The following is a 26,271-nucleotide window of genomic DNA, read 5'->3' as shown; positions in this document are numbered from 1 at the left end:
CAGCAAACAACTATTGCTGTATAAAGTACAAAAAAGGTGGCCATAGGTGGAGAAATGCAGATCAGGTCAGGGAATGGTCTAATTAAGTGAGGAACACAGGGACCCAAACAAGTGACATGCAAGGAAGACAAATAATAAGTTTCATGACAGAAGAGAAGTGTGTAATAAAAGTGCTGACAAATACACTCTGATCACTTCTCTAAAGCTCCAAATGGTTGATAAATATGTGAGCACACTTCTTACAAGCACAGGCACTGATGCCCAGGGCACTACAGAACACAGGTCGGTGGCTCCTCGAGAAGTTAAACACAGAACTACCAGCAATTTCACTGTCTGGTACACACCCCAAAGAACTGAAAACAGAGACCAGTACGTCGACGTTCACAGCACAACAGACGAAACGTGGAAACAACCCAAGTGTCCGTCGACAGATGAACAGGTTTGCAAGATGTGGTCCATCCACGCAATGGAACGTTATTCAGCCAAAAGAAGGAATAAAGTCCAATATACAGTGTGGATGAACCTTGAAAACACTGCTCTGAACCCAGGCACTGAAGGAAAAGTATTGTCTGGTTCTACTTCTAGGAGGTACCACGGATAGGCAAGTTTATGGACACAGAAAAAGTAGAAAGGTGGTTTCCAGGGGCAGCGGGAAGAGAGGAATGGGGAGTTACTGCTTAATGTGTACAGAATTTCTTTTTGGGGTGATAAGAAAGTTCCAGAAATGGACAGTGGTGTTGGTGGCACTGTGAATATACTTCACACTGAAGGGTACACTTAAAATGGTTAAAATGGTAAGTCTAGGTTATGTGTATTTGAGCATAATTTTTTTTTAAGTTAAAAAAAAAAACAAAAAACAAAAACAAAACTCAATGGCCAGGGCAAAGAGCAGCTCAATGAACACGATGGTGTCAGGGACAGAGACAGGCACGGGCCCCACTCTCCTGATGGTCTTGCAACAGAGAGTCCTGGGACCGTAACCTACACAATGGCTACGCATTCACAAAGGATGACGAGGACCTCCATGCTCCCGTGAGAGAAACACTGTATTGCGTTATTCTGTGCACTACCAGCTGAGCGACAGGGACCCCCTACCAAAAACAACTTTGAAGCAAAAAATTATCCACGGGCTCCGCTGGATGCAACTCACTCCATAAAATTTAGAAGCCCAAAGTTGAGCATAAGAGCAATACAGTTCTTCCAGGGGCAGCCCCGTCTGAGAAGCAAGAGTCCCTGGCTCATCAACTTGCCACTTGTTTTAACTACTCAACAAAATTAAAGTCAGTTAAGACAAATGAGAATACTTCACCTCAGGCTGGGAGGGAGGACCTAGTGCATCATCTTACCTTTTGAAATGCAAACAAATGAGGGTCTTGCAAGGAGGAAACTCTTCCTGTATTACTAACTGAACTAGCTGGGCCCTTTGCTTCTAAAACACCAACAGCCCTGCTTCCCGCGGGCTCTCACGCACCCCTGGAAGGACCCTCTGCCATCCCCACACCATTAGCTAAAAAAAAGCAGAGCTGGGCCAGCTGGGCCGTGAGCACTAACCCTCGGGTCTCCCGATTCCCAATCTTCCAAAACAAAAATGGCTCTCTGAGGACCCCAGCATCTTTCCCCATCTAGACGGACAGACGATGCCCATTGTTCTTCCGCCACCAGCAGAGCGGGCAGAGAATTCTGCTCAAGGTAAGATCCACAAGTGTCAAAACATGTCAAAACCGAACCCTGCGAAACATGCTTAAAAAAGCTTCTCACATCTCTACTGGAACTCAAAGCAGCAAATCCATCAGAAGCCAAAGGGCCAGACTTCCCAATTTGCTTTCAACCTCACCAAAGTGATAAAGTACTTTCAGTGCAAAAACACAGAGCCAATCCACACAGTGGAGACTCAATGGTTCTCAGCAACCGCTTTGGCCTGGCCTAAGTTTATAACAGCAGAACTGTGATATTTAATATGCTCTACCGTACATTCTTTGACATATTAGCAGTGAAAACTCTGAATCCTGGGATCTTAGATCAAAGGGGGCATTTTCATACTTGGATGTCCTCTAGGGCATCCCAGTCGAGAGGTTGAGCAATCTATACCTGAACTTGTCCAGCTCTGAGGAGCTCGAACCCCTCCCCCACCCCGTACACAGATCAGCACATTCTATTACTGGACAGCTCTGGCCGTTGGGGAATTTTTCTGAGTCTCAAGACCATCCTCAATCCCTGGTAGTTTTTATCCATTGCCCCCCAATTCAGGACCACAAATACTCAATCTACACCCTCTCCTCTGTGGCAGCCCCTCCCACCTGTGAGGGCTGCTCAGTATGGGGGCGGGGGGAAGGGGCAGTCTCATAACAGAAAATGCACACAATCAGGGAGACTCATGTATTTAACAAACCTTCCCTCGCTCCATTTCTCAATACTCTTCTTAAAGCAAAGTGTTCTGAAATTACACTGAACATTTCTAAGAAGTAGACCCAACGTCTTCTCAAACCAAAGCCAACGGAGGAGATCCCTGGAAAAAGGGCTTCTTCCTTGACTTTACCCCCAGTCAGTTCCCAGGTAACCACCTTCTTCCCCCAGAACACGGATGGTGCACAATAACTATCTGGTAAAAAAAAAAAAAAAAGAAAAAATTCCATCATCTCCCCAGAAGTATGTGCCTCTTCTTGACTGATTTTTTTTCCAACTGGCGAATCTGCAAGGTGTAAGAAGCAGATACAACAGCAGTTCAGAGGGATGGTAAATTCTCATGTATAGTTCCTTGTGTCAAAGAAAACAAAACTGAAATGAGTCGGCAGCTTTTCTCTGAGTTCCTCAGAACACTGGTGTCCTAGGAGATGGGACTTGGTGCTTTATGAAATGTGCAATGTATATTAAGTCAGAATGCTAAAGGGTCCAAGAACAGAGAAATGGTGAAGCTTGTTCAAGTTTGGGAAACGCGGAGTCCAAGTTCTCGGGCATGGGCCACTTTGCTCCCGGCACATCTATTCCTACCTCAGGAGCAGGATCTGGTCCCCAATTTGGGAACGGAGGCATAGAGCTACAGAAGGTTTCTTCCGGTGTATGTGCTGAAAGGGGTTGCTGGTAGAACCCATGGGATATGAGATGCTTTCTTGGTATTTCCAATAACTGTAGGTGAAATTTTAGGTGACAGCTTTATTTGTTTAAAAATAAGAAAATGGGGCGCCTGGGTGGCTCAGTGGGTTAAGTGTCTGCCTTCAGCTCAGGTCAGGATCCCAGGGTCCTAGGCTCTCTGCTCAGCGGGGAGCCTGCTTCTCCCTCTGCCCCTCCTCACCCCCCCCCCCCCCGCTCATGATCTCTCACTCTCACTCTTAAATAAATAAAATCTTAGAAAAAAAATAAGAAAATAAAATCACACATTATAATTTTATCACACAAAAGAAATGAAGTGTCATCTCTGAAAGCCTCAGAAATCTTTTCATTGAGCCGGCAGGAACGGCTCTCACGATGGGAAGAGAGATGATCCTCCCAGGGAAGGGACGATCCAGCAGCCAGCTGAAAGTTGAAAGGACGTGCCGTTTCCCTCCCCTGTAAACGATGAAACCACGCCTTCACGGACAGGAAATAAGTCAGTCTCTCAGAAACGATGTGTAGAAGGGGAAAGAAGAAAAGCCCACCATGTGCACCAGGACTCAGATTCCTGAGGCGGGGGCACCCACAAGCATCCGGGCGCACGTGGTGGGATGCGGCCGCAGCTTTGCTCCTGAAAGCATCTCATGAGCCCCTGGGTCACCAGCCAGTGGATGGGCAGCCGCACTCAAACCCGCCCGTCGGGGAGCACCCACTGGCTTTCTCCACTGCACTCATCACGGACCGAAGCACAGAGCCCCGTTCAAGTGTTTGCAGCCGCCCGGCCCCCTGCCTTGCCGCGCCACTGTGACGGATCCCCCATCCTGCAGGACGCTGAATTAAAGATGGGTGACGCCAGATAAGGGTGCTGAGCAAAGGCACTCTGGGAAAACCAGCTCGGGCTTGAGATTTGTACTCCAGGCCTGGCTCGTTTATGAGGCAAATACTCCTGAATACCACGAAAAGGTCACTATGGGTAGGAGTGCTTGACACAAAGATACAGTAAGGAAAGAGTCCTGGGCTCTCAGTGTACAACCTCCTCGAGGACATGAGTGGGATAAGAGAATCCTGATTATGCCTAGGTGGGCCCCAAATCTTTTATTTATTTGTCAGAGAGAGAGCACAAGCAGGGGGAGCTGGAGTGGGAGAGGGAGAAGCAGACTCCCACAGAGCAGGGAGCCGGATGCGGGGCTCCATCCCAAGACCCTGGGATCATGACCTGAGCCGAAGGCAGACGCTTCACCGACTGAGCCACCCAGGCGCCCCAGGCCCCAAAGCTTTTAAACTGGGCTTGAAAACAAGCACTGGCCTACATTCCCATAATCCATTACCCCAGTGGGGTCAGCGAACCATCTGAGCAACCAGTAAAATATTCTGCATCTCCAGACATTCCTCCCCTGGAGTGACTTGTGTGAAAGAATCCAGTGAATACACTGCATGAAGGTACTTGTATTCTGTTCCAGGTTTTACCGGGAAAGGGAGGGAGGAAGAGATGACGAGAAGAATAAGGGAGGGGCTGAACAAGGGCCTGTGCCACTAATTCAAACTAAAAAGAAATTTCTTGAGGTCCACTGAATTATTAGAAAATGATTCACAAGGCTGATTTCAACACTTGCTTGCTTATACTTCTAGTGATTTATTTTTTCTTTTTTCTTTTTTTTTAAGGCTCTGACTCTCCCTTAAAAGAGATAGCACTGCGAGTCCTCAACAGGAAATGTTGAGAGAAAATGTTACTCAAGTCAAAGCAACTGATCCCTGGAACAAATTAACGACGAGTTGTCCTCTTTGGTCGGATTTAAGGAAGTGAAGCAGGGTCTCAGGTTTTCTGAAATACGCCCTGTGCAGCTTTCTTTGGGGCAGTCAGCGTGACACGTGTGGTATCCTTTCCTGCACTGTCAGCTTGAACTCCCTAGGAAGATCTCACGCCGACGGCCGACCAGGCGGGGGGCTACCCGGGTGCCTCTGGAAAACCGCTGGGCGGAGAATCTCTGCTCTGGGGAAGCCGCCGGCCGTGAACCTGCCTGCAGAGCCCACCTGGTCTCCTAATGCGTGTTATCTATTCGTCGGGTTCTTACAGGTGACCAAGAAGAGACATGGAGGGAGGATGTCTCGGTTCATGATGGGCTCAGATGAGGCTCTTTGGAGAAGCAAGACAGGAATCCCATCAGCAGCTGCCCAGTTGGGCCTCGTAGAAGACTAACTAAAAACCACTGTTCCTAGGTATGTTCGCTTCAAGCGTTCGCTCAACTTCAGGCTGTCTTTCCCAAGCAGCCACCCAGGCAGAGCTCGGTCACCCCAACCACCCCGTCCTGCTCTGCTCTTCCTGCCACGCATAACAGGCTCATTAACAGCCTCTTCACGGCCCACGGCTTCTGCCTCCTCAGGGCCTCTTACTGCCCGCGCCTTCAGCTTTCTTCTCCCTTCTCTGTCTTTGTCAGTCTGTCCGTCTATCTGCCTCTCCCCCTCCCACCACCCCTCTCTCCCCGAACAAGAAGAATCTCTGTCCAACACAGATCAGCCCTGTGGGGCTGTTGGATGACTTACTGCCTTGGGAGTCAAGCACGACCACCCCTCGTTCAGTCGGGGGTGGGGTTTCCTGTACCAGGCACAGGGACGCTGAGGGAAGGAGAACCCCAAAAGGAAGCTGCAGACGGGGCAGGCTCAGAAGGAGCAGACACCTACCACAACCTGCTGAGGAAACGTCATTTTCCTAAGCAGATTCTAAAGTCCTGCAGAAGACAGTTACGATGATTTCTCGGTAAGACTTACTCCACAAGTCTCTAATGGGGGCTTAAGAATCTAATCCCGAGTTTCTCGAGTTAAGTGTGGATCACCATCATCTGAAGGGCTCGTGAAAACAGACAGCTGAGCCCCACTCCCGGAGCCTGCGGTTCAGCCAAATGGGACCCGAAGGAGTCTGCATTTCTAAGAAGTTTCCAGGTGATGCTAATGTGCAGGTCTCAGAACCACACGTTGAAAAGCACGAGGGGAACCTATTAGGTGTCTTAAGACAAACTTCCATTTGGTACAATTCGTTTTATATAGATTTAACTACCTAAATACTTCAAAAATAAGTATTTTAAAATGCATATGGGTTTTTAGGTCAATTAACCATAATTGTATTTCAGAACGGTACATTTCCAGACTTAGATAAAACTCTATCAACAAATATGACAAGGTACTGCTCTCTGATGTTTTGGGACCCACTGATGTAAACCAGTGGTTCTCAAATCGGGGGCAATTCTGTCACCCAGAGAACATCTAAGGATGTCTGAAGACATTTCTAATCGTCGTAACCGAAAGGAAGGTGACGCTGCTGGCATCTAATGGGTAGAGGTAAGGGATGCTCCTGAACGTCTTATCATGCACAGGCAGCCCCTACAGCAAAGAACTATTTGGTCTAAAATGTCAATAGCGCTAAGGCTGATTAACCCTGACCTAAACGTGTTGAGAAACTAGGAATCCCGCATGGTCTGGAGATTAAGAATCCCGCATGCCCAGGGATGCCCTAATGTGGGAAAGCAGAGCCACATAAGCCAGTGAACCCAAATGATGCCCCAGAACAAAGAGCAATCACGACTGACATGCAGGAAGAAGCAACTGGAGTCAGGCCCCAAGAACAGACAGCAGGGACCCAAAGGGGCCAACAAAGCCCTGTGGGGATGAACAAGAGCCAACTACTGATTTTCGTGGAGTTTTGGAGTTGTTGTTGTTGGGTTTTTTTTGAAATCTGACTAACTTGGAAGTGAAAGAGGGGCTTGAGCATATGTCTGAACACACCTGAATTTGCAGTAAAAAGGAGGTGAGAAAAGATGCCCACCGAAAATGCACAACACCGCCTTCAGGGACATAGTCCTCGACAATGTACTTATTAGACCCTTCCTTAAAGAAAGGTTTCTCAAAAACAATGCACCTTCCTCAAGAGCAGCAGAGTGAAAAAGTCCTAAACCCGTTTTTTTTTTTAAAGATTTTGTTTATTTATTTGAGAGAGTAGAGAGAGAGAACACACAAGTGGTGGAGAGGGGCAGAGGGAGGAAAAGCAGACTCCCCACTGAGTAGGGAGCCCAACGCGGGGCCCAATCCCAGGACCCTGAGATCATGACCTGAGCTGAAGGCAGACGCTTAACTGACTGAGCCACCCAGGTGCCCCCTAAACCCCTTTCTATCAACAAACCGATACCAGCTTAAAAAGCTCTGAGCAGAGAAAACATCAACACAAGTATCTTGCCTAGGACCAGGAGAAGATGCAAAGGAGACATACCTTTCAGAATATTTATATGAAATACACCAAAGCGATCTCTGACTATGGAAATACAATCAGATTCTTGCAATCAGAGCATTAAACATCATCACTGCACCACCCCTCCCAACAGCCACGAGCCCCAAGATTCACTGATGACTTCCTATAGGCCAGACACTGTTTAAAATATTTTATATGTAATCTCTCGTTTAATCTTCAAATCCAATCCATGAAATTCTATCATTACACCCATTTTGTAGATCAGAAAAGTGATGCGAGAAGTAAATCATCGGCCTAAGGTTAGAGAATAAAGCAAAGCCATTTCAGAATTCAAATCCAGGCAGACTAATCCAGTAACACACACAAAGCTGCTACAAGAATGGAAAGCATAAAAAGTCTGCGAAGACATTAAAAAAAAAAAAAAAAAAGGCCATCCCTGGATTTAAAGCTAACTACACCACAAGCATCGCTCTCCAGAACACGATTTTAATTTTTTAAAAGATTTTAGTTATTTGACAGAGAGAGAGAACACAAGCAGGGGGAGCGGAGGAGGGTGAGCAGGACTCCGGGATCATGACCTGAGCCGAAGGCAGACGCTCTAACGACTGAGCCACCCGGGCGCCCCTCTCCGGAACATGAGAAGTGGAGCCCTGCTCTGATGGATAGAGAAACTGGCTCTTCGAGGGGAACGCGCAGGCAGGCAGGGAGGAACCGAGCATGAAGGCTTCGTGCACACACAGCGCCGCGGACATCACACACTGGTTCAGCGCCACGGACAACCCGCAGACATCAGGTATGAAGACAGGTGTCACTTTCGTTAAACCTCAACAGCGAGAACAATGCTTGACAAACTCTACGTGACAAGGTGCTAACGGCCTGTCCTCTGCTCCAGGTGCTTCGAGAACAAGCCAGGCCGGACAGGAAAGCCTGGCCCAGCCTCTCACATCCAGGCCCTGTCGGAAAAACGAGGGGGACTGAAGACTGCCCATCGGAGGAGCGTACCAGGAAAGGGCCAAGGGCTACTGAGAGTCGGGAAGTTTCTTCCAAAGAGGCCAAGAGCTGACAAGGAAGCAGCTCCCGGAAGCTCACAGTTCATTCGGATGATGACTTTTGAGGGGAGAGAAGCTCTGAGAAGGAGCAGGGCGCCCAAGAGACCTAAGTGGACAGGCCTACAGCAGCAGCCAAGTCTCGCAGTCCTTCCGTGCAGGCGAGCTTCGACGGTCACCAGCCGGGGAGGCGTTGAGCAGAGCTGCACACAAAGTCTCCCCAAACTGCAACCCTTTCGCTATCCCGAGGACGTGGGCAAAGAATAGCAACCGGCCCCCCCATGATTTACAAGAAAAGTGGCGGGCAGCCCCAGGGGCCGAACGGAACCGACCCGGATTGAGCAGGCAAGCCAGCACTGGCGGGGGGTTCTCTCCAGGTCGGGCTCCCTTTCTCCTCCTACGAGGGAAGAGGACATCTTTCTTGGGTTGCTAGTGACAACCAACGTGGGACAGACGGGGTCAGGAAACCAGAAATGCCCGCTGGGAACTTCCCAAGCGGCCCGCACTCCCGCTGGCCCCACTTCCAGCTCACGTCGCGCGAGGCCAGGGCAGACCGTGGGGCAGGGGAGGCGGGCACCTCTAGGCAGGGACAGCCGGCCTTCAGAGGGCCTGGCAGAGCTCCTGACATCGCTGCAACTGCCCCCACCCGGGGCTCGTCTTCCCTGGTCGCTTCCACAAAGGGAGAAGAACGTGGCTCTGAGGAAGGAAGGAGTCTCGTGGGCTTGCTCTCTGAGGAATAATAAGGGGGTCCCTGAAGAAGGTCGCCGAACCGCAGGCAAATGGGCCACACCGACGGCTCTCGAAGGAGAGAGACGCAGGCTGAAGCGCGGGGGGCGCTCAGCGAGGAAGAAGGGGCTCTCCGAGAAACTGCTCATGGAGGAGCGCTCCCAGGTCCTTGCCTGGACATGCCCCCGCCCAGGCTGGGAGAGTAGAGAGAGGGCGAAGAGGGGGGGACAGCACGTGGGAACACAAGGACCCGGGAAGGGCCACACGACTAAAGAGACTTAGTGTTAGCTGCACGCAGGAGAAGTAAATTGCCTTCACAACTGTCTGGAAGAAAAGTAATGTCTCCTTTCATGATGATACGAAGCTCTCCTCTAAGGCAGGGCTAGCTGTCCGTGCTCATTAGCTCAGGAGTCTCCTCCAGGACGCTTGGTCTCGTGAGGGAGGCCTGGGCCTTATCACTTGCAAATCTGCCCAATGACCGTTTATAAAGAGCATTCAAGGACCCAAGGGAAGAAAGTCCCACGACAGGGGCAAAGATCAGAGATCGAAATCCTACAATACAGTCTCACACTGGTTAGGGCGCAGCTCAGGGAAAGAGGATGCTGATTCCAGGACAGTGACAGTCCGGAGCTGTCTCTCTCGCCGGCAGTCAAACTGAGCACAGCAAGCAGAGCACAGCACACAGAACTGTCAGATCATGCTACGTGTATGTCATCTGCACTACAATAAGAATTTTTTAAAAAGCTAAAAAAAAAAAAAAGGCTGTGACTCTGGAAGCCCATTTGCAGTCACCAGAAGACACAAGAACCACAGGACTCTAAGCCTGCAAATAGGCCACAGGAGTAAAGACCACACATCCCACAGGCACACGGGAAAGGGCCTTAGATTGCCAAAAAAAAAAAAGTTTGCCTCGGGAGGGAGGGTCCGAGGAGTGCCGGCCTAAGAAATACAAGAACTTGGACAAAGAGAACGAGCCAGTCTGTCTTTTTTTAAGACAATAAAACTGAATGCGGTAGGGGAATTACTCTCCATTGGGACTTCCTGAATAACAATCAGGTGAAAAACATATCCCTTAGAAAGCCTGTCAGGCGGCAATTCCATTTCCAGGAATTCATCCAAGAGAAATAAATAGGAGGATGTACTGATTTATAGGGCAAAATCATGGAAGCAAGCTAAGTATCTCATAATAAGTGTTAAATTATAGTGATTAATGAAGTGCCATGCAGGAGTCCAAAACATAGATACATATTATACGTTACACATATACAATATTAATACATATACAATATAAACACATTATTGTCATGGAAAGCTTTGACCTTAAATACTAAAGTTCTAAAGTAGAGTACCAAATAGTATTCATAATTCCATTTTTAAAATATCATACATTTATACATATATATGTGTAGAAAAATATAAAAATATTTACTGATATTTTTTCCGTCACTTCTAAATTGATCGCCTAGGTGATACTTCAGTTTTGCTTTCCTATATAACTTTTTAGTAATGCGAATAGCTCAGATACTTCCAAAATTTTTTAAAAAAACAACAAAAAGAAAATGTTTTCAGCGCCCAAGCAATGTGTAGCTGATATTCTTCACTTGGCACACCGCAATACACTGATGTTTCCTACAGGGTCTCGAGGGACAATTCTGTGATGACACATATTACAACCCCCCTTCAAGAGACGCAATCCACAGGAGCCCACTGAAGGCTCTGAGAAATTCTGTTTAATTCATTTTCACCGTGTTTACCAAATACTTGTGATCCCAAAACACCTATGATTTAAAAGGCTCATTGACAAAGTAGGATGATTCGGAAGCAAGGTGATCAGAACAGTGAAAACTCTGAAAGCAACATCGTCCTCCCGTAAGACTGCGGGAAGTGAGCGTATCCAGCCTGAGGACCGAGAGACCAAGGGAAAACAGGACAACCATCTTCAAAGGCTTGAACCTGCACTGATGGGAAGGTGAGAGTTCTGTGATGTTCCAAAAGACTAAGCTAGAATGAATGCAGACAAGTCACTGAGAAGCAGATTCCAGCCCAAACTAACAAAGGGCTTTCTGAGACTCTTGTTTTTCACATCTCTGGAAATAGTCAAGCAAAAAGTAGACACCCAGGGATGTTACTAAAGAAACTTCTTGTAGGCTAGGGTGCATGGTTACATGGCCACTAAGAGTCCTCCAGTCCCAAGACCATCCGGGCAACAGCGGAGGAGAGCAAGATCTGAACACACTTCCCCGGAGTCAGCTGAAGTCAGCCCCTCCACACCAGAGGGCATGCAGAGGACATGGGCACTAACCCCAGCTGACACCCATAAATGTCTCCTGAGACCCCCAGGCCCAGGAGTCAGCAGAAACAGATACATCTGCCTCCTTAGTAGGGACTAAGCATGCTCATCTCCACTTCCACCACAGGCTGGAAAAGCTCTAAGCGCAGTTCAGGACATGTGTGCCCCTGCTTCTACTTCTAAGAGGACGCACTGTGCGCCTACCAGAGCTAAAGAGACTAAGACACCTGCAGGCCAGGGTTCACCAAGGCACAGTGTCTTCAAAACAGAAAAACTCTCTCTCAAAACACAAATATAAGGAAAAGGACCCAGTGGGTGAAGGTGAACAGACTGTTTTATATACATACACACGCACACACACACACATGCACACACCCTACCCTATGCAACCTTTCCCACCTTTACCTCTCTTTTCTCAAAGAGTTGGGGGAAGTGATTATTTAGAGAGAAAGAAAAATAGAGCACAGTAACAAAGATTTAGACAATACACTCTATATACACCAAACCAAATTCTTATACTCTATTAAAAGAAAACAAGCATTTTAGAAAGGGGAGGATGATGGAGGTGGGGAGACCAAATCTTCCACCCTTCATCAGATTTTATAAAGTTGCATTTTTCAATCTACTTTAACAATAGATATTAACAGTGCTTCCAATGAAATGAAACAGTGTTACAGCAACCCTCCACTAAAGTCTTTGTTTTCTCAGAAACTCTGGGAAAAAAAGAGTTCTCCCTATTCATTCCACATTTTCTGTAGATCTCCTGGCTCGTGCATTTCCACCATGCCCCTTTCACACGGCTCACACACACCCCTGCCTCCCCCGCCTTCCCACGGTGGACCTAAATGCCCTGCTCCCCGGGTGGCTAAATCCCAGAGGCTGGAAAAGAGTATCTTTTTAAGAACAATGAAAAGTTACACCAAGCCTGATATATGTCGGAGGGCTCGCGGCCAAGGTCATCGGACTCTCCTCTCCTAACTACGGCAGAAACGGGGGCAGTTGCAGATGACAGAGTAGAACGTAAATGCAGCTCGGGTAACAGGTGCACGCTGGCCAGAGCTGCCTGCTGGAAAGAGATGCCCAGAGCCAGAGCCCGCCTCCAGCGCCCTACCCAAAAATCAGTGGGAGCCGGCTCCAGCCTTGAGTCGGGGTAAAGTCTGAAGCACTTCAATATGGATTTATTTTGAATTTCCCAGGACTTTTGCCAGGCCCCTTGGCAACAATGTGTGCTCTCTGATACCGCCCCCCCTCCCCCCCCCCCGGGGAAGATCGTGTCAATGTTGTTGCTGTTTTCTAAAGCTCAATTTTCTCGAGTCAGGTAACTTCACCCAGGTGCTCTTAAAATTACCTAAGCACTGAATTGTAAGTGATCCTTAAAAGTTGAGACTCCTAATGGTACCACAAAGGGAACTGTTCGAATTACCCGACAACTGGCACCCAAGAGCCTCCCACAAAGACAAGTGAGCCCGAAGACCTGGGACAACGATCTCCCACAGTGTACCGCAGAGGCCGCCACGGCTCCAGACATCGGACGTGAACTTCACCTCTCCACCTACCAGAACCGCCGGGAGAAAACACACACGCGTGATCAGACGTGTTGCACAAGTCTGACATACTAGAGGTAAGCTGTGCTGTCAGCATAAACCACGTTCGTCCAGAATTCAGAATAAAGCTGCTCCTGCCATCCTGACTTGGAAAGCATCCTGAGACGGCAGATCCAGCTATTTGAAAAGCTGTGATATTTGTACCACTTAACTGGTGAATACAGAGTCTCTCTATACTGTGCAGCCAAAACAAAATCCGATCTCCTCCTTCTACTTCTAATTTATGTTCATCAAAACAGCCTCGCTGAGATCACTGATTGGGTTTATACTATTTTGGATTCAACTATAAATGTACAAAACAGACTCCTAAAGTAGCTCTACTTTATGGGCTCCCCGGAAAATGTATGTGTTTTAACAAGGTAATATTGGTGGGGCGCCTGGGTGGCTCAGTTGGTTAAGCGACTGCCTTCGGCTCAGGTCATGATCCTAGAGTCCCGGGATCGAGTCCCGCATCGGGCTCCCTGCTCAGGGGGGAGTTTGCTTCTCCCTCTGACCCTCTTCCCTCTCGTGCTATCTCTCATTCTCACTCAAATAAATAAATAAAATCTTTAAAAAAAAAAAAAGGTAATATTGGTTTAAAAAAACATCTGGACACCACTGGCCAAGGCAGATGTCGCCTGAAAGTAGCCGCAAAACACCCATTCCAGAGCAGATTATTTGTCTGAGAAGTGACCGTGCCACGGGCCGTACCGCTGGACCAAGTTAGGCAGGAGAGACCGGGAAATCAGGAAAGTGTTAAACAGACCGGCCACGCGAAATGAACGTGGCCTCATCCCAAAGCCCAACGCTTTCCAGATCAGAGAATATCTGAGATTTAAAATCATTCACAACTAAGTGGGCCAATACCTGCAAACTTTTAGGTGAGAGATATTCCCCCTTTGAATGTATTTTTTAAATAAACAGGTAGTCACAGACTTTATGTTTTGAGTTAATGGAAGACAGCACCGCCACCAACATATTTTAGGGATACATGTCCCCAGAAATAACATCTTTACACCTTTTAACATTTTTAATATTAACTGACAGTTATTCCAACCAAACCTAATGCAGATGCTTAAAAGTTATAAATCCACAGTCAAATTAAAAAAAAAAATACATTAAAGAGATTCTGGGGTAACTTTGCAAAAGGAAATAAATGAATAATGGATGAATTGTTTCCAAGAGAACAGGTGATACTATGTCTCCCGCCTCCTCCGTCTAGGAAGAAGGGCAGTCCTGTTTTCCTGCTGCTGGCCCATTTGATGAAGGGTGTGGAAGCACGAGGGGTTGGCAAAGATGATATAACCCGAATTCCAAAATGTAACAGAAAAGAAACGAAGCTGAGACCAGGGATGAACCTTCCACATGCTTCAGAGCCACCACCCAGGCAAGAGGAAACCACATTCCTTTCCCAGAGGCAGCAACACCAGAAGCGTGGGTGGGAGCAGGTCACCGGGGACCCTGCTTCCTCCTGACAATATTTTTCTTTCAACCATTATCCTCAAAAAAAAAAAAGAAAAGAAAAGAAAGAAAAAAGAAAATGTCCAGGCAATGCCCAATGCTGTCAAAGACTTGGAGAGACTGGATTACTCACACGTTGCTGGTAGGACTACCCAGAGATACAGCCACTCTGGAAACCAGCTGACAGCTTCTTCTAAAACTGAACAGGCAATTCCAATTCAAACCTGAAATTGCACTCCTCGGCATTCATCAGGGAGAAATGAAGATGCGTGTTCACACACAAGCCTCTGTGTCTCAGTTTTATTCCTAATAACCCCCAGATAACCCCAAAACAGAAAACCACCCACAGGTCCATCAACAGGTGAGTGGACATCCAGACCATGGAACAGTGCCCAGCGGGGGTCGGGGGGACACAATGGCTACACACAACACCCCGGAGGAATGTCTCAGGTGGAAAAAAAAAAAAAAATCCCCCAAAGGCATATATATTCTGTGTGATTAATTTACATAATATTTTTGAAGTAACAAAATTTTAAAAATGAAGACCACATTAGCAGCTCCCAGGGGTCAGAGAAGTGGGTATGTGGGTGTGGCCCAGAGACGCAGGAGGAGGAATCCTTGTGGTGGTGGAAATGTTCTGCATTGTACAGTAATATCCTGAATCTGATACTACACTCTGATTTTGCAAGACGGGAGAAACTAGGTAAAGGCTACCAAGGATCTCTCTGTATGACGTCTCACAACTGCATGTAAATCTACAATGATTCAAAACTGAAAAGTTTAACTTAAAAAAAATGCATAAATTAAAACAGTTTTAAAAGTCCATGTACCAGGGCACGCGGGTGGCTCGGTGGGCTAAGCGTCTGCCCTCGGCTCAGGTCATGATCCCGGGGTCCTGGGCGCGAGCCCCACGTCAGGCTCCCTGCTCAGAGGGGAGCCTGCTTCTCCCTCCCCCTGCCGCTCCCCCTGCTTGTACCCCTTCGCTCACTCTCTCAAATAAATAAATAAAATCTTTAAATAAACAAATACAAATAAATAAAAGTCCAGGTACCACAAAAACTGGATAGATTCAACTAGCAAATGAGAAAATGGAGTAGGAGTCTAAGACAGACAAAATCACTTCCTGGTGACATGCCCTATGGACAAGAGAGGTTATTACAGCAACAGATGACATGTACCGTGCGTGGCCTTCAGCGGACCCACCCGCCACTTAGATAAAAAGTACGGGGCCTGGGGACCGTACCCTAGGAGAGCAGTCCTAAGGATGGACAGCCTGTTCCAGCCTCTTCTATCTTCCCTTTAACTGTCCCCAGAGGCCCCAGCTCAGGTCTGCTCCACCCTGATTTCCTAACCTATACTCATTAGGGTCTCTGGCCAAGTAAGATCGAGAAAGCACACTCCAGCTCATTCTTAGGAATCAACCATGCGCATCGATGTATTAATGGCTCTGAAAAACCATGTAGTAAAGACACTGGTTTATCTATACCACCCTGATCGCCAAATGAATGTGACCACAGATCTCCCTGCCCCCTGCACATCCTAGCATTTCTGATTCCATGTGACCAGAGCCCTACCTGCGGAATTTCGGATCTGGGCAGCTGCACTCCATCCTGCTGAAAAGGAGATACAGCTCTAAATATTCTTCTTGGCCTTATGGTACTGAACTCAACCCCTCAATAAAGGCAGGAGATGCTCGGATATCCGGAGTGGCATTTTCGGTGCCACTTAGAAAACAAGGCAGGATCTCTTTATCATTTGTTGGCTGTTTATCATGTGCCGGGCATTGCACCAAGCCATATTAACACATATCCCAGTTAATCGTCAAAGCAGCCAGGAACAAACAGATATTGTTGCACACGTGTTTCGTTAGCCAAAGGAACGGAGGCTTCACGATGTTATAAAGCGGCTGGGGGCAGTGTGACTCAGGTGTGACTCCAGGGCCCAAGTCCTTAACCACTGGACCCTACTGCCTCCCTGGAGACCAGAGGATAACGTGCACGGAAATGTTATTAGAAACAGGTGGTGAGAAGAGACCTCTTTAACCAGTCCCGGTTTCACCTGAGAGCCTGACGGCAAGGACAGGCATCCCCTCCAAGCCTGGCCACTCTCCACTTTGCATCTGCTCCAGCCCCTACTTCTGCGGAGGCTCCTCTAACACGTAAACCCCCTCTGGCTTCCAGGCTTATTCTGTTCCCTTTGACCACAACACGTCTCTACTCTCTCCCCTTGGCAACTCCTACTCAGCCCCCATTGTCAGCTTAGGGTTGCCTTCCTCAAGAGCTCTTCCCTGATGCACCAGCCTGAGTCTAGGGTCCCTCTGATGTGCTATGATGACCGCCCCCCAGTCATTCTGCTCATAGCACAGCTCAAAGCACGGCCCCCTGACATGTTTACCTCCCCAGCAAGACTGTGGGCTCTGGATACATGAAGTCTTGTACATGCACTAGGCATGGGACACAGGACGTGCTCAATCAGTCTGGAAATTATGTATAAATCAATCGATCAACCAAATAAACACAAGGATTCCTGATCCTTCTAAGGTCCAAATCTTCCTGATTATTCGGTGAAAGAGTGAACAAGCCAAAAGATATTTTCTTTTTATTTGGAGAATAATGGTGAAGCAGGGGACGCCTGGGTGGCTCAGTCAGTTAAGCGTCTGCCTTTGGCTCAGGTCATGGTCTCAGGGTCCTGGGATCGAGTCCCATGTTGGGCTCCCTGATCACCAGGGAGTCTGCTTCTCCCTCTCTCGGCCCCTTCCCCCGCATATGCTCTCTCTAATAAGTGAATAAAATCTTAAAAAAAATAATGGCGAAACAGGCTCTGAGTGAGGCAGATCTGGGGTTCAAATCCCAGCTCTGTCATTAACTAGCTAGATGAGCTGAAGCAACTTATTTAGCCTCTCCAAATCTGAATGAAGATGTAAATAGTGCCTACCTCACCTCATGGAGTTGCTGTGGGATTGAATAAGGTAATGCATAATTAAGTGTTGGGCAAAGAGCCTAGCACTTGGTCAATGTTCAATAAATATTAGCTATTATGAGCATGAGAAGAAGGAAGATGAAGATAAACCCTCTACTGAAGATAAGCTACAAATCATATAAAGTCTCCAACTGTAAAAAGAGGGGACTAAGTGACATATAACACACACTCTCCCAGCCTTATAAGGAAGGACGCTGAGAGCAGGTGCTGTGAGAAAAGAAAGAAAACTGAAACAAGATATACTGAAGTATGAAACCAACTCATTTATTACCGATGTTAGTGGACTGACAGCCAAAGAAAGTCGGAAATGAACATTATAAAGAGATTCCCCCAGTGTTTTCATTTAAGTAATTGAACTTCTCTCAATCCAGAAACTCCAAAATCAACCACGTGAAGGTCAGTTTGTCATTGACCATCTTGCTCCGACCTGAATATTCCTATTAAGATTGTCAGACTCCGAGTATTTCGATTAATAATTCCTATCCATACATGTAAGGAAAAGCCGGAACAAGTTTATGCCAAATTATCAGAAACTACTTAGGTTCCAGATTTGGGGAAATAAATGCTTACGTGCAAAGACGTGTAAAATTTGGTTACAACCTTAACTCCAGCTTATGTTGAGATGAGTGGGGGTTGGGGGGGTTGGGGTGTATGGGAGAGGGTCCTTAACGTTAAGTATTAATCGTAACTATTTGTAAATGGTGCTAATTTTGTTATATTGGACACTTAAGTTTGTCTTTGTAATTTTCACTTTGTAGATTTTACTCACAGCATGGGCTCCTTCCTAGTATGATGAACAGTATCCATACCAAATAATAGCACACACAGGTCAGATGGTTGTAGCAAACACTACTTGACAATGACAACTTAGATAAAGGTGGACCCATCCATGTAAAGATTTACTTTAAATGTATAAAACAACAAACAGCAGAAACAAAATGTCTTCTCTCTCCACTACCACCTCCCCAGAATACCACTATCTTGGAACATTGAGTAACATATACTCTAAGAAAATTTACTCTTTATTAAAGCAAAATAAATCAGAATGATGGCACCCATTGATTCTGCTCTTGGTAACCCTAATAATGCAGGCTACATGAACACCCTTTGTCACGGGGCCAAAGCCCCTCCATCAAGTTTTCCACTTCGATTTCTCTGCCATCCTGACATGTACACATAGACCACAGAGAAAGAGAAGTCGTCCACCAACAACATAATCCTTCCATCTACAGGGGAAGGCAGTCAGATATTCTAAAAGATTCTCAAGACAGATGTTATCAGAAAGACACTTGCGATTCTATGGCAAATTCAACTGAAGAAACAGAATATTAAAAATATTCTCTTTCTGGGGCGCCTGGGTGGCTCAGTCGTTAAGCGTCTGCCTTCGGCTCAGGTCATGATCCCAGGGTCCTGGGATCGAGCCCCGCATCGGGCTCCCTGCTCAGCGGGGAGCCTGCTTCTCCCTCTCCCACTCCCCCTGCTTGTGTTCCCTCTCTCACTGTGTCTCTCTGTCAAATAAAAAAAAAAAAAAATCTTAAAAAAAAAAAAAAATATTCTCTTTCAATGACAGGTGATTGGGATTTGTTTTAAAATACTCCAAGAGGGGGGAAAAAACTGTGGGGAGATCAACAATATTGGGAAAACACGAAAACCTGTTGAAGCTGGATGAACACACACGGGGTTCAATACGCTAATCTCTACTTTTGCATATGTTTGAAAATTGCCAATGATAAAAAGATAAATAGAATATTCTCTCCAACAAAAACACAAACAAGGTGTACTCCCCTAAGAACCACTACAATACCACAAGGCTCCTCACCTCTCTAAAGCTATAGTCCAGTAACTGACGATGCCCTTCCCCGCTCTGTGCCCAACACGGTCCAACCCCTGGGCCCCTAGCAGCTCCCCCACACGCTGGGGGACCCCAAATCCAATCTCAGCAGATAAACTGCCTGCACCAGCCATTTCCCTTCTAAACACCAAATGTCCCATGAAATAACAGGCGTCTTCTTCACCTTGAGATGGACTCCGATATAACATCTGAGAACATTTATTTACCTACTTAAACCAACATGAGATGAATTTTTTAAACTCCTCCCTAAGTCCTCACAAATGAAATCATACAACCAGCCACAACAAAGATAACTATAAATAAGCTCCAATTCACATCAAATTGAATAATCTGAAAACAGGCTGTAGGAGATGACCTCAGTGTGGGTGACTGGGACAATTCTAAGAAATAACTTCAATGTCGAAAATGTAAATAACTTACTGTTACCTTTCAATGGGCAGATATTCCAATTAATCCAGGAAAAAATGGCCCTGAGAACTTTCCAGCAAAATATGAAACACAGCACTTGAGTTGCATGGGAATTAAGCAATCAAAACAATGAAGAGGAAAAACACTTTCACTTCCAAACGTTTTAAGAAACGAGAATACTTACCAGCACTTTGTTTTCAACTTTGTCTCCCTTAACTTCCAACTTTACTTTCTTCTTCACTGCAATTTTTATCTTTCTGCCAATAACATCCTTTATGCTTTCTGAAAGAAGGAAAGAGTTTCATTATATTCTTTTATTAATAAGAAAAAAACACTGGAGAGGGGAGAACATTTGAAGGAGTATTTTTGGTTGTTTTTATTATTGTGGTTTGTCTTTTTTTTTTTTTTTAGCTTGTTTTAATAGGCCTGATAGTTATCAGTCACCCCATAGTTTATGATCACCTACTACGTGCGTTGTACTGTGTGCTCTGATGCGGAGGCAAATATAAAAGCATATGACTTAATACCAGTTCATGCAAGGCACAATATAATCTCGCTGGGCAAATGGATGCACACACAAGAAAAAACACGAGCGGGGCGCCTGGGTGGCTCAGTCGGTTAAACGGCTGCCTTCGGCTCAGGTCATGATCCCAGGGTCCTGGGATCGAGCCCCACATCAGGCTCCCTGTTCAGCGGAGAGCCTGCTTCTCCCTCTCCCTCTGCCTGCCTCTCTGCCTACTTGTGCTCTCTATCTCTCTGTCAAATAAATAAATAAAATTTAAAAAAAAAACACGAGCAACGCCAGGAAGGTTCATGGAGGCCTGTGTTGCATGCAGACCATAAGCACAATAGGAATTCATAAACTCCCTTGGCTGGTTACCTCTGGCCCCTAGCAGCCTCTGTGTTCATCACAGAAAATATTACCATTTTCTAGGAGTGCCTGACATCACAGTTGGGAAATATGGCAAAGAACCAGAACCAGACTGGACAATTTGGCCAGGGAAGGGTGATCCTGGCCATCTGTCCTTCCGAAGACATCACAGCACGACACCCCCAAAGAGTGGTCGAAGACAACAAGAAAGAGGAATCAAGAGAGACGGGGAGACTTCAAAATCTAGATGGTGGCAGGAACGACTCCAGGGAGTGCTCCAAATGGAACAGGTCCTAAATCAAACTCACTCTCCTCCCCACCCCTCTGGCCACTAACGAAGCTAGAAATTTTGTTTCCTATCAGATAGAAAGCCAGTCACCCACTCTCCTAGAACTACCTCCTAAACAGCTCCCGACTCCCCTGGGCTTGACCCCTGCATTCAAGGGCTCAGAATCTCTCCCCAAGACAAGTCCATGATGTCCCACTTATCAGCTCTCTGTCCCTCCCTCACCAAAGGGACCCTCCAAAAACCACAAGTCTGATCACATCACTCTTGCTCTATGAGTTGCTGTCATTTTTGGATAAACCCCAACCCACTAGCAGGCCACTCAAGGTCTTCCACAGTTTTTTCAGTTTAACTTCTCAACACACACACTTAACAATCCAATCATCTTCATCATCTCCATCTTGTACACCCCCAGGATTCTGTACGTACTATTCTCTTTCCTGGGATGCCTTTCCCTAGTCTCGTCCTGGTTACGTTCTACTTCCAAATATAGCAACCTCGGGTGCCTGGGTGGCTCAGTCGGTTAAGCATCTGCCTTCGGCTCAGGTCATGATCCCAAGGTCTTGGGATGGAGCCCCATGTCAGGCTCGCTCCCTGCTCAGCAGGGAGCCTGCTTCTCCTTCTCCCTCTGTCTGCCGCTCCCCCTGCTTGTGCTCTCTCCCACTCTTGCTCTCTGTCAAACGAATAAATAAAATCTTTAAATAAATATATATATATGGAAACCTCCTCTATACTTCCAAAGCTCTGTATTCTATATTATAATCATCTTGGCTTATTCATATATTCAACAACTATATGGACACAGGAGGAGCTCCTGTATGCCAAGTGTTCGACTAGGTGCTGAGACACAGACAGCCTCTGCCTTTCACAGGTGCTTACGACCTAGAGAACACAGATAAATGCCTCTAGGCAAATCCACACTCACTACCAAGAGATCATGGACAAGGAGATTCCCAAAAAGTTTCAGGGAGGAACGGAACCCTGAGCAGAATCTTAAAGGAGTAGGACACAGACCACTAGTCCAAAGTACAGTGTACAATATAATCCACTGAGGTGGAGGAAGAAAATATAATTTTTACTTCTATTTGCGATGTACTCCACTTTGTTTTAAATTATAAACGAAGTATATATGTAGTTAAGTAAATAAATATGTTTACGAAGGGGTAATCAAATATTCTTATTGGAAACCCACTGCTAAGTTAGGTAAGAGTGAAGAAGGAGAAGGAAGAGCGTCGCCCACATGGAGAAGAGAATGGAAACAAGAGAAAGTGCAGCTTGTGGGGGGGACCAGCAACCAGCTGGGACGTTTTGGTAAGAAAGGGGACAAGTGGGGGACCTCACTGCGCTGGGAGTTCTCTATGCAGCTCCTATCTTATCAGAGCTCAAAACAGATAAAGGCTACTCCTCCCCCCCCCTTAAAAAGGCATGTGGGAAAGGAACATCTGAAACAGACTTAAGAGGGGCGCCTGGATGGTGCAGTCGGCTGAAACCCCCACTCTTGGTTTTGGCTCGGGTGGGGTCGAGATCTCGAGTGGCAGGATCAGCCCCGTGTCAGGTTCTGCACTGGATGTGGAGTGTGCTTGGGATTCTCTCTCCCTCTCCCTCTGCCTCTCCCCCTCGTGCTTTTTCTCTCTAGAATAAATAAATTTTTGGAAAAAAAAATAAGAACATACACACGTGGAACAGGACTGGAAAGTTATACACCAAAAGGTTAAAAGTAGCTATCTCAGGGAGGTAATACGGTTGACAGTCTTCTCATTCTTCTTAGCGTTTAAAATTTTTTATAAAAACCTGTATTTCTTTCATTAGAGATACGCAAGGCATTTTTTTACCGTCTTCGGGGATTAGCTTAAGGGAATACACTGAGGTTTTCACATGGTTGCCATTTTGAATTGATCTGAGTGTAACTGTGAGCACTTGAAATTAGAGAAAAGCAGGTGCAGGAATTTCCCCTGTCCCAGACTAATTAGGCCATTTAAAGGCCCAGAAGAATCATACTGGGCATGTCACAAAAGCATGTGTCACTTGGTTGAAGGATATGTGAGCTGGGCAAGACTCAATAAACACACAAATTCCATGTCTAGATAAGGATTAAATCGACTTTTCAAACATACCAAAGGATTTATTTTGAGAACCATTCACATAAACCAGGTATCTTATTTCCATCCCTCCCCTCTCTCTTGAGTCTGAGTAACTACCTAACTTTTCATTACCAGGCTCAAGGTCAACTAACTTAAAAATCTGCCCACGTCTTTGGCCATCCTTCTCCCCTGGCCAGGGAGGCCAGCCCTCCCCCTAAACTTTCTCAGGACCTCGGGAGGCATCTGCAGAGACTCTGGGCATTCTTTCCTCTTCCGGGTAGGGTGCTGGGAAGACCTCAGCCTCCCAGAACCGGATGGGCCACTCACTCCAGCAAAGGCAGCTGATGCTTTATCTCAGCAGCCGACTCCACAGGGTTGGGGAGAGAGAAAAGGCCAGAGTGGGGGAAGGGGGCAGTAACTTCATATCCTAAATTTGGGTGAAAAGTAAGGATTGGGTTTTTTTGGTGTTGTTTTTTTTTTTTTTAACAAAAGCTGAAGCTTTCATACAAACCTAGCAACAGCTTCTTCACATCAAGTGTCACCTGCTGAGTTAGGTACTAATGGAAGAGCACACACAACTCTTCCAAAGTATTATGGCTAAGAGGAGAAACCAAGGGGCAAATTTCTCAAGTGCAGATGAATGGGCAGGCAGAACTTCCTCTTGCTGTCAGCCCCGATCACACAGCATCTTTCTGTGTAGTGTGCCAAGCATGGTACAGTAAGGAATACAGGTCCCTAGGGCTCCAAACACGCGCGCAGAGACACACACACCTTGTTAAAATACAACGTGTTCTACATACACACACGCTTAAACGCTGGGTTTTCCGAACACTCATCCCCGCTCATCATTTTAACTCTGCCATTTTAACCCTCCACATAATTAAGTTAAACCCCAAGACATAAAATCCAGCCCAACCACCCCCCACACACACACCAAAAACAAACAAACAAACAAAACATAAAAAAACCTCAAGGGACTCAAACGACGGGTCACCTTGCACACTGGTTCCCTGAGATGCGGGATGGGGAGAATCGGTAGGTTAATTATTATCAAAATAAGCTTGTAGCATTAACCCTCAGTTTCCCGGCCCGAGCGTGCGTCACTCCTGTAACCCTTTCGCTCCCCGCCGGCTGGGCGAAGCCAAGCCTCGCCCGGCTCAGGCGGCACCCCAGACTAGCGCCCCCTCCCCCGAGGCCGCGTGTGGGAGGAGCCCCTCGCCGGGGGGCGGGGAGGAGCCCCTCCTCGGGGGGCGGGGGGGAGGGGGATGGTTGCGGCCCGGCAGGTGCCGGAATCCACCCACTGGGCGCTCGCCCCCTGGCCCCGCGCTGGCCCTTCCCGGACTTCCCCGAGTTTGGGGAGGTGGGCTGGTCGCCGTACAGGGTGCTCCTCGCTTCCAGAACTCCCAAGCCCGAGGCAGCCCGCCCCCCTCTTCCGCCCACCGCGACCTCCCCCCCCCTCCGGTCTCGGCTGGGGAGGCGCCCCGGACTCCCGGGCCCCCGCTGCCCCCCACGGCCGCCCTCCCCGGACCGGGCTTTCCAGGCTGCGAGACGCGAGCAAAGTTCCCGGCGCCCCGCCCAGCACGCAGGCGACCTGAGGGGCGCCGCCACTTCGCGGGACCTGCGGGAAGGCGGAGGAGGGCAGGGGGCGACGGGGAGGGGTGCGCAGGGGCAGGCGGCGAGCCCGCGGCCGCGCCACTCTTACCTGTCAGCTCCCTGGGAACCTCGGAGCTCTCCTCGGTCATGGTGGCCCTCCAGGCGCGGGGGCAGTGCCGGTCCAACTCTGATTTACGGCCCCCCGCCCTCCCCCGAGCCCCTCAATTTTTAGAGGCAGATGCAGCTTGCGCACGGGAGTAGGCAAGAAAGCGAGGGCGGAGATACAATTTTGCCGCGCCCCCCGCCCCTCAAAAAAAAAAAAAAAAAAGAGTTGCAAATACGAGGTGCTTCTGCGGCGGCCGCTGCTACATGTCGCCTCCCCGCAGTTCCCGGCGGCGGAACGGAGACCCGGGGATTCCGCGCGGGCGCGCGCGGCGGCGGCTCCCGGCTCCCGGCTCCCGGCTCCCGACTCCCGGCTCCCGACTCCCGGCAGCGCCGCTCCCGCCGCGGCCAGCTCGCGCCCAGCCCCGCGCCGCACCTACGGCCCTAGGTGAAGGCGGAAGGCGTGCGGAGAGGGCGGGGAGAGCGGCGCGGCGCGGCGGGGCTAAGGTTCCCTCGCGCTCCTGCCGGGCTGAGGTTGGGCGGGGGCAGCTCCGGCCCTCCTTCTCCTCCCCCTCCTCCCCTCCCCTCCCCCTCCCCCTCCTTCCCCTCCCCCTCCTCCCCCTCCCCCTCCTCCTCCTGCGTCTCCTCCCCCTCTTCCTCCTGCGTCTCCTCCTCACCTCGCGAGAGCCGGCCTCCGCACGGGTCCCAGGCCGGCCTCCCGCGCGGGGCGCACCCGGGAGACGGCAGCTGCGCGGGGCTGCGGCGGCGGCGGGCAGGCGGGCGCCCCTCCTTGCAGCTCGCTCCTAAAGCACCCGGGCCCTGCGTCTGGAGATGCGGCGAGGGAGCGAGGGAGCGCGAGGCCGGGAGCCATCTGCCGGCTGGGAGCGGGGCGAGCCGGGTGTGCCCGGGCTTCCCGATTCCCTGTCCCCACCTCCCGGCGGCCGAGGGAGCGCGAGCATGGGAGACTGCAGATGCACGCGGGTTCCGCAGCCCCGTCTGCACGGAAGCCCGTCCTGTCTGGGACCCTGTTCCGCACTTTCCTTTGCCAGCCCTCCCTGTGACACGCTGTCCTTTCATCAGCGTGATTAATTTTCTATTCCTGGTGAGCAGGAGCTAGACGAAACCTGGAAGCACTAACCATATGGGGAGAAGACACTTTTTTATGTGCTCAGCCGGCGCCCCGCAGCCGCCGTTAACAATCTCAAGACCTTGGAATTGAGAGAGCGCTTTGGAAAAAGCCTTTCACTCGCGGCGGCATCTCCTTTAACCCCAGGACTTAGTGGGAGAGCTAGCCGAGCAGTGTTCGCAGAAGCCGGATTAGGGCTGCTGATCGGTCTGGTCCTACCTGGCCCCACTCCCTCGACTTCCCCAGACCCCACCCCCAGAGAGACAACTGCGGGGCCAGGAGTACTTGTGAGCGCCTCACTTGCTGCTTTCTTTCCTGGCAGCTGGGAAGGTCTCTGTCGAATCAGGTTCTGTTTGTAAAGGACAGAAAGAGGGGAGGGAGGAAAAGGAAGGGAATCCCCTAGTTCTAAACATTGCTGTCGACCTTGGATCGGCAAGAGTGATCTTCAGCCTCTCTGCCTGGTGTTACCATTAAGGCATGTCCCGATATGGTCCTTGCTACACTTCTAACCTCTCCCACTCCCCCCTCCGACAACCTGACTCT

The 26,271-nt window shown here is 48.5% G+C and overlaps 1 protein-coding gene across 9 annotated transcripts in view; it reads right to left on the bottom strand.

The window, feature by feature from the left end:
* CARMIL1 (capping protein regulator and myosin 1 linker 1) overlaps window positions 1–25,706 on the bottom strand; it is a 307,843-nt gene extending 282,137 nt beyond the window's left edge. For 4 of the 9 annotated variants that reach the window (XM_078055757.1, XM_078055761.1, XM_078055763.1 and 1 more), the window contains exons 1-2: window positions 25,280–25,705; window positions 19,854–19,951 (exon numbers count right to left, since the gene is read on the bottom strand). In XM_078055757.1, the coding sequence (XP_077911883.1) occupies window positions 19,854–19,951; window positions 25,280–25,679 (498 nt within the window). In that variant the 5' untranslated portion in view covers window positions 25,680–25,705. Of the gene's footprint in view, window positions 1–19,853; window positions 19,952–24,609; window positions 25,146–25,279 lie in introns of those variants that run through there. The other 5 variants (XM_078055758.1, XM_078055760.1, XM_078055759.1 and 2 more) reach the window with 4 other exon arrangements.
* Between the last annotated feature and the right edge of the window lie 565 nt (window positions 25,707–26,271).

The sequence above is a fragment of the Halichoerus grypus genome, chromosome 9 (assembly GCF_964656455.1).
Source record: "Halichoerus grypus chromosome 9, mHalGry1.hap1.1, whole genome shotgun sequence".
NCBI classification, from domain to species: Eukaryota; Metazoa; Chordata; class Mammalia; order Carnivora; family Phocidae; genus Halichoerus; species Halichoerus grypus.
The sequence above is the reverse complement of the archived record's forward strand: the minus strand, read 5'-3'. Positions and strand labels throughout refer to the sequence as shown.